Source organism: Clavelina lepadiformis, chromosome 4 (assembly GCF_947623445.1).
Source record: "Clavelina lepadiformis chromosome 4, kaClaLepa1.1, whole genome shotgun sequence".
NCBI lineage: Eukaryota > Metazoa > Chordata > Ascidiacea > Aplousobranchia > Clavelinidae > Clavelina > Clavelina lepadiformis.
This window is the reverse complement of record NC_135243.1, coordinates 7768509-7777236: the sequence shown is the minus strand read 5'-3', so window position 1 is coordinate 7777236 and position 8728 is coordinate 7768509. Positions and strand designations below refer to the sequence as shown.

General features: G+C 34.2%; 2 protein-coding genes across 3 annotated transcripts in view; both read right to left on the bottom strand.

Annotated features, from left to right (window-relative positions):
- Nucleotides 1-329: 329 nt before the first annotated feature.
- Nucleotides 330-2396, bottom strand: LOC143452121 (uncharacterized). The gene is made up of 2 exons (XM_076952982.1): nucleotides 1587-2396; nucleotides 330-1413 (listed from the first exon to the last, which is right to left on the bottom strand). The coding sequence occupies exons 1-2, from the start codon at nucleotides 2318-2320 to the stop codon at nucleotides 1290-1292; spliced, it is 858 nt and encodes a 285-aa protein (XP_076809097.1). The 5' UTR covers nucleotides 2321-2396; the 3' UTR covers nucleotides 330-1289.
- Nucleotides 2397-6562: 4166 nt separating this feature from the next.
- LOC143452801 (deoxynucleoside triphosphate triphosphohydrolase SAMHD1-like) overlaps nucleotides 6563-8728 on the bottom strand; it is a 63047-nt gene continuing 60881 nt past the window's right edge. For both annotated transcript variants that reach the window (XM_076953912.1, XM_076953913.1), the window contains exons 14-18: nucleotides 8568-8720; nucleotides 8395-8469; nucleotides 8146-8280; nucleotides 7957-8055; nucleotides 6563-7803 (exon numbers count right to left, since the gene is read on the bottom strand). In XM_076953912.1, the coding sequence (XP_076810027.1) occupies nucleotides 7774-7803; nucleotides 7957-8055; nucleotides 8146-8280; nucleotides 8395-8469; nucleotides 8568-8720 (492 nt within the window). In that variant the 3' untranslated portion in view covers nucleotides 6563-7773. The remainder of the gene's footprint in view (nucleotides 7804-7956; nucleotides 8056-8145; nucleotides 8281-8394; nucleotides 8470-8567; nucleotides 8721-8728) is intronic.

Sequence of the window (8728 nt, the reverse complement as noted above, 5' to 3'; positions counted from 1 at the left end):
AAGGTGAAAAACCCGTAGGGTCACCCTACACCCTACAAGGGGCCAAAAAACTCTACGAGTGGCAACCTTGACTGCAATACACATACTGGATAGTGACTAGATAGTGAATTAGAATTTTGACCTTTTGACGGCCAATTTGTCGCCGGTTAATTTGTTCGCCGGCCAATTTATCGACGGTTAATTTTATCGCCGGCCAGTTTACGTCACGGTTAATTTGATCGCCGGCCAATTTGTTGCCGGTCAGTTGTCCACTACCAGTTGTCGCCGGTGAGTTTGTTCACGGCCATATGTCGTGATCCCAACCAACATACGCGCGACCGGTTAAATGACCTTCGTTATTTTGAAAGAATTCAACTATTTTATTTGCTCGCTTAAACGGTATCGATACACGGTACGCACTGCACAAACAGCAATAAAAATTTTTCTTTATTTAGGCAGCTCTGCCAGTCGTCAAACTTGTATGTTAGTGATAAGTACAGTTACTCATTGTACGCATAGAAATATTATCTTCTATACTGTGCTATTTAAACTTTACAATCTAAACCGTAACTTTCGAGCTAAAACTTTTCTGTAAGAGTAGTTACGTGCAGTTTCAACCTTGTCACAAAATTTCTACCTTAACTCGAGCGTCTTAATGTATCAACCTTGTAGCCTGTGTAACGTAACCTTGTAAACTAATTATACTGAGTGACGTTTTAATCTTTTTTATGGCATATTTATATCGTACGCAATAGAATTATTCCGGTTTAGATTTGTGTACACGATGCTGAAAAATCAATATAATCTCTTATGTAGCATAACGTGTATAATTAATTTTTGACAGGTCTTTGACAAATAACTAGACAAATATTAAACCAAGATTACAATTAGACTTTAAACAGATATTTTACTTATCTACTCGTGCACTACTGTCGTCGTATGTTTTTCGACTCACTGAATTCAACATTACATTCTTAATTGCATTAAAGGGTTATAGCTGCTTTGCTAAATAAAGGTGTGCCTTATGACCATTTGAAAATAAATTACTTAGGCTACGAGATTATTTGAGTAAGGAGGTCAATTACAAGCTAATATACTGCTATGAAACCTATACGTTAGGTTTTGCTGTATTAAGTTTGCCTTAATTTATGAAAGAATGGAGCTGTTCCAAAAAAGGTTTTCATCATTTTGTGGGTGGTATCGTGTTTAAACATTTGAAGCAAATAACTATATCTTTGAAATTCCTCTTGTTTTCATTCCTAGCAAAAAAAGAAAGCAGATAAAATAAAGTTGGTGCGTTTCTCATTCGCTCAAGATGTAGATGTCTCTGATAATTGAGAAGGGAACGGTATTTCATAAAATGACTTCAATGCTTCAATTGTCTTTTGTATATCTATTTCCGCGAATGAATCATCTGCGTCGTGCTTAATGGATCTAGGAAATATCAATAATGCGACACCAATTAAGTCAAAACAAGTTTAATAAGGAATTGAAGGTATATTTATGACCAGGTTTATGTCCAATTAGTGAATAATCAAATCTAAAACAAGACATTTGGTTCATGGAAAAGTTTAGAACTTTCAAGGAGTGCAGTGTTAACGACTTACCCAAGTATAATGTCTTTTGCAGTTTCAAGATTTTGGTAATGCAAAACGTCTTGAAGTTTTCCGCTTTGTTGACTGTCAATGGCAAGTTTTACACAGGCAGGAAGAAGAGCCTGAAGAAGCTCTTTTTGTTTGTTATGATATGGATTAACATAAAAATAAGCTCTGCATATGTCCAGGAAAACTCCTAAAAATGCTGATGAAAACGGACAAAGTAGAGTTTCTGAAAATTTTTTCCCCATAAAATTTTCGAACTTTTGGGACAGTTCTGAGCGTAAACTTTTAGCTTCTTGGAGATCATTCGGAAATTTTTCACATGTTTTATCATCATAAAGTTTAGGAAACAAATGTCCAATTGGGCTACTCTTATCTGACGAAACAACCATTTCTAGAGTTTTATCATCAACGTATACAAGAATTGCAAATGCCGTCTCTTGATTAACATTAAACAGTACACAGTTTCCGTTCCGGCGAACATGCCCATCACAAAGCAATGACAGCATAAAGTGCAAAAGTTGGATTCCAGTATACCTTCCAATTTCGAACCCTCCAATGAAATTAAAAAAGTCAAAAGAAATTTGAGGATATCGTTGTTTTTTCTTTTCCAAACGGTATTGTATCTTGTCAGTCAACATCTTATCGCTCACCTTCGCTGGTTTGATACAGACTTTGATAGGTTCAACAGGAATTTGTAACTCATCTCTTACGCGATTAAGTATTTCGTTTATAGTCAGCATACTTCTTCACGAATAAAATCTCAGTAACAATTCGTTTGACAAACGTAATTTATAAACTCATTTCTGTTGCAAAAAGTAAAAACTCAATGAGTTAGTAATTGTTTTCAAGTTAATAGACACCAAGAGTTTACAAAATCATTTCTCTGTATAATCATAAAGCTTTAGAATCTGACGTTACTTAATCTAGTTTGACTAAAGTAGACTATTTACTAACATAATTTACATCTGAGATTTTCCATCTAATTTTGTAATTTTTTGACTGATTTCTTCATACTGTAAGGGGTGTACACTCTTACAACATAATTCAATTTATTCACTTGGAATTATTTGAAGCGTAGTCAAACTTTACGACATATATACGTGGATGATACAACCAAATGTAACAAGATAATCAATTATTGCTGATTTATTTTACGTTTTAGTTCAAGAATCGTAGATCAATGAAATTGATCTGCCAAGGTTGTAAGTAAGGTTGTGTAAGTTATGAAAGACGACCAAGAACTATAGTATATAAACTACTTTCAAACTTTTCCTACAACAATCACTTTCCAATTTATATTGTTTCGTTTCCGCAACCAGACCTGATCGATTGGCCAGTTTATTCTTTCATAATTTCTACAGTATACGACGATGCTCTGGTAATTCATTAATTTCAATTTTTACTATTGCCTTTTTACCTCTTAAACAGCAAAACTGTCACTGTCAAACAGATTTAGGCTATGTTTTGTACATGACGAAAGGGAATTTACAAATGTTGTCTGAAATTGGGTAACGTAACTTCCAGAAGCAAATTGGGCAGCACAGCCAAATGAATGTTACCTAACTCGTAGCAACGGACAGTACATCTCGCATATTTTAAAGGAAGTTGTCCTATTTTGTCACATCGAGTAAACACCTTCTTAAACTCGTTTTGTTGAACAAAGTTCAATCTTGTAAAAGCAAGTTATTTATAATATTATTGACTACAAATCAATATTTGGTCGGTAAGCAACGATTGCGCACAGTTCATTTAATGATTTGTTACCTATATGTTATGCCCGGAACCACGAACGCTAATTTGCAAGTCTTTTGCCAACATTGTAAGCATCTTTTCTACCATAAACATACTGTATTGTTACTCTGAAGTTTTGAGACTTCACTTTGTAACTAATTTCTTTTGCTGCAATAATGTACCCAATCGAACCACAAATAAAACTGAAACATTTTACCTAACAAACTTGTTTTGTGCGTAACTGACACAGACGAATGACACATTATTGAGCAAATGAACAAATGTCATCTAAAGTTGACTTCAATGCATGTATTTTGCATCAAATTCTCTTCTGATATTTTACAACATTTCTTATCTTATTTATTACAGCACTTTCTGAGCCATTTTTTTCTTTTAAAATGGCTCAACCTATGTTTTTTTCAATTTTAAATAGCCAAAGGTCGAAACTGCTCTCTTTGCTTTGTAAGTCACAACTTACTTCCATCACACGGAAGTATTTCGTTTTAATCAACCCTTTGAATAGGGCTTACCAAACTTTTTTGCTGACGTCTTCTTTACATTTATTAAAAGTTTTCGCAACCCTTCGTGTTTGGAAGTGATAAGTAGCTCAATATTGAGCTTGCGCACTGCTTAAAATGAGGACCAAATACACAAAATAACATAATAAATGAGGGCCAAAAATAAGTTGACTCTATATCAAAGAATAGTTGGTTGTACGAGTACACCGTAAGTAAGTCCCGTCAGTATACCGGATAAATATTTTTCAATGACAGTTAGTAGTTTAATAACAAACATTTAACATCTTTTTATAAAATAATACCCAAAAAACGTACTGTACCATACCGTAAAAAACGTACATCTGCAATATAATTATGATATGAGGGTCGGCAAGTAAAACGTCACTATGTGCCTGACGCTTTGGTTGAGTGGTCGGTCAATTCAAGCCATAGAGGCAGAGACGATCCAACCCAGGACGAGTAAAACCAGAATAACTCAACTAACGTACGATTAGACCCCAAGATTATATAACTCGTAGGTGTTGATTATATCGCACAGAGTTTAGTACACCTGAGTTAAATCGACCTGAAGTCTTTTGTTTGAATCATGTTTGATAGAATGTTTCGCGTGGACGACAAGAAATAGGTATATGGTTAAACTCGTTAAAGCCTTCTTGAGCATGCGTAATAAGAATGTCTTGCGTAATTTAAGTCAAGCGTAACTGCTTAACTTAACCACTAAATACTATTGAAACATTCTTTTCCCGCTATGCTTGCTGACAACTATTCTTTAAGGTCAACATATTTTGGGCCTACCCTCACTTTAAGTTCAGCTGTGCTTTAAGTAATATATTGACCGACTCGATGTAGTCATTCAGTTTTGTAGCGCAAAGAAACACATCGAGTTGCGTCACAAGGATTCAATTCAATTCCGGATGTCTGCTTTGTCATGAATTTCGTTTGTACAAGACCACTAAAACGCGTTTAACTATATGTGACACTATGCAGGAAGTGATGACACACTGTAGGAAAGGGACACACCACGTGATAAATTGCACTGTATAGTGGTGTTGACGTAGATTTATGTCTTGCTTTAGCTTTAATGATTGCTGTAATCTGTATGAAGTAAGTGTACGCTTTGCGACCCCAAAAACTGGTTGGGCGACTCTCTACACTCTACAGGGTAGCGACAGCGACTCCAAATTTGGGAAGCTCTTTAACACACTTTACATTACGACCTCACTGCTCATATTCCTACTAGTTGCACTTGTAACCTCGTGTAAAAAACTCGTTCCATTTTTTTCATCTTTCCAAAATATCGTTTGCATTACACTCACTCAAAAATTCCGTGGACTTTATTCCGCCTGTAGCCTGTGCTTAAAGTAGCCTTCGAATAGCTTTGAGAAAGAAAGCGATTACTTCACCAAAAGCAGATCACGTGTTAAAGATATGCTATTAAGTTTAGAGAACAGGTATGCAAATTGTTGATTCTAATTACTTCAGGTGTAATTGAAATTAGATTCAGATTAAAATTTAGATCTAGGTTGGGTTTTGGTTACTATTTTATAACATAAAAGTCAAATTAACAAGAAAATAGTGTTTTCTGGTATATACAGTAGCTTCCACCGTACGATTATTCCTATGAAATAGTGGCAGCCTCTAAGAAATATGTTTATCAACTCAACATGATTTAGGAGTTCATATTTGTCGAAACCTTACTGCCAGATTTCAATGTTTCTTCGTCTAGTTATGAATCGCTAATAAAGTAGCATTGAGTGACGTGACATGTGGGCTCTTTTTGAAACCCGTAGCTATTATGTGTTTGACTGACTTTCGTTCAAACTGTACAAATGGTTATAGAATACCAAGCGTCTCTAGTACAGTTCAATTTATCTTTCCTTTTCTTGATTTTACACAAGTTGTGACTGTGAGTGTGTAACAGACAATGCACGCATCAACCTCGAGCTGCTCCAGGTCGGGTTACTTCAGTTCACTTGTGACCGAATACACAAGCTTTTTCGAAGGTTACTGCATACAATTCGATGGATGTTGCAGCTTGTGACTTTGCAGATATCTTTACCAACCGATTCGTTAATAAACTAAAAAAATTGTATCAGTATCTAAAGTTTACATGCGAATGTCATCCAACGGTGAGTATGATGCATTCCAATGTTTGTATTGTTGATAAATTAAATGATAAAATAAAGCCTAATTACTTAATATAACTATAGATATGATCAAAATATAAGTGTTATCATAAACGGAGAGCCGACAATTAATGAAGGTAAAAGATCTTTCTGACGCTGCCCATTCGCAGAAAAACTGCACTTCTTCGTGAGGCTTCCACAATGTTTATGTTAAAATAGCATTGTATATAACAAGCGTTACACTGTTACAATATAGAACTGCAGCGCATGCAATTGCTGCGATAAAAATCTTCTCCTGATTGCTTGTGTTATTTTTTTAATGTTGGTCAACTTTAAGTGTATTACTGACAATCAATGGTTTGTCGGTGTTCAAGAAACAGGAAGTGTGCAGAATATTCAGCATGACTTAAATGAGACGTATTTGCATATTGGTGAGTAAATTTCTTCTGCTCTTGTGTACAAAGCATTGACAAATCTAACATCTAGCCATTTGCAGGCATTTCTAAAGTGCTTTATTTTCAACATTTGTCGGAGAATATTTTTCAAACAGATTAAAAATGCAGACTCCAGCACAGCTAACTTAAATGCAAGCCATTGATGACCAGAAGATGATAGGTAAGTTTATTTAAACTTGCACAATTTATTTTTGTTAACAATCAATATTTTTCTTAAACATCCTGGTTTCTACCACAGTTTACCACACAATTGATACGAAAGTGAATTTTTAGTGCTCAAACTTTATCATCATATATTAACAAAGACAAAAATTTACTTAATAAAGTATTGAACTAAAATGTTAAAATAAATGGATTTAAAAGAAAAACTACGTAAATGGAAAGAGAGCAAAACAGCAAACAATACTTTTTCAAATTGTTTTTTTATGTTTTTAAAAGTAAATTTTCCGTAATTGCTGCAAGACAGTTATTCGATATAGTCTTTTGTATTGGTTAGTGTAGTAAACATTTTTCAACAAAAAGTTTTCGAAATTAAATGACCAATGCTTCGCATTGAATAAAATTGGTGCTACAACACTAAACAAATATATTGAGCGCTCTATATGGGTTCGGTTGCAAATTGAAAACAAAATTTACAATACAGTAGGCTACTAATGTGTCATCATGCAATGAAACAAGCATTGGTGAATGCAATCACTTACTTTTTAAATGTCAATGACAAAGTAATACTCTATTGGTTAAAAAGTAATCAAATACTGATATATAAGTAGCCTATAGTTTGTGAAATTAAAGTGCAGGTGTATGAGTGCACGGTACGTAAACCCTAAATAACCCAAAATCTGAAGTATAGTTGAGTAAAAACACAGTTAAGTAAGCTAAATATTTATATCTCCATACAAGCAAAGAGCACAGTGCAGTTTATAGTAACACTGTTTACCAGATACAGTACAAAATTAATACCACAAACTAAACGAAAAAAACAAGTTCACCTTTGGAATAAGTATTTAAATGAGTAGGTTATCCAAGAGACCAGTAATCAATTTCACGCCGGTAAATAATTAGGCGGTTGGGAATATAAAAATATTCATTGATTATTATCTGAGCAACAGAAAGTGTTATTTATGTATGCTGCGTGAAATAAAACCGCAAATCTTGTCAATCGGTTTGCTGATTTTATAAAAGTCAAGCAGACTTTGAAATAAAAGTTAATCACCAATTTCTATACAATAAATTTTAGTCATCTACATTCAATAACATTAACCGTGGAAGAAAGTAAGTATAGTAGCTGAAGGAGTCAATGCCAGAAAGACCACAGTAGGGTATTATTCAGTAAACTTCAATTATTGTTTTATTAAAATCTGAATTATGCTTCATCCAGATCAGAACCAGATTCCTAAGAAAAAAATAAGTTTTGTCAGATGCTTTTAAAAATCAAAAACATCGGAAGAAAACGGCATATGTACATCTGTTCAACGATAAAAATTAATCTGAAATTTTCAAATCTTCAATGTACTGATGTAGAAGTATGTTATTTCTTACAGTGTACCTGATTAGCATTACCCTCGCTTTGACACCATTTCTGAAAGCATTGCTTGACTTTTTTAAATTTTGTAGGTTCTTTGCAGAAAACTTGTATCCCCCAATCCTGGATAACCATGCCAAATACAGTGTAACAAACGTCAGAACCTAGGACCAAAACATAACCATGTCTGTGATTTCAAACATTTCACTTTACCTGAAACGTTTTTGGGAACATGTCAGAAATTTCGTCTTTATTAATACGGCGTGGAGTATTGGGCTCATCTTTAGAATAAAACCAGTAATGGTCACATGGGTTTTTAGCTCCCATGCAATAATCGATGTAGAAATCCTGTAATATGTTGGACAGTTATTTTTATACATAAAACATTTTTATACATATGCATTGCCACTGCGTGAGTACTGCACAAGTACAAAATATTTATATGAACGACATTATACGTACGTTGACCACTATATCTTCCTTGTGTAATTCTTCATCCACATCCAGTTCTGCAATTTCACCTGGTATTTTGGAGTGCTATAAAAAAGCAATATAACTTAACAAATTTACTAACTCTAAAATGGCTTAATAAAACATTATCGAACAAAAGCATAGCAAACGATTGCATGTAATACCATGGAGGAGTTTTTACTCCTATCCTTGCTTGACGGTAACTTTTTGGTGCCAACATGCTTGTACAAGTTACGACAAAGTATGCGATTCAAGATTTCACGAGCTTTATTCATGTCAGCATGTTGGTCAGTTGAATACAATATTTGGTAGAAAATCTAAAAAT

Coding starts and splice junctions, on each gene's coding strand:
- LOC143452121 (XM_076952982.1), bottom strand. CDS start 2,320: ATGCTGACTATAAACGAAATACTTAATCGCGTAAGAGATGAGTTACAA. Junction 1,414..1,586: donor GCAAAAGACATTATACTTGG/GTAAGTCGTTAA, acceptor GATATTTCCTAG/ATCCATTAAGCACGACGCAG.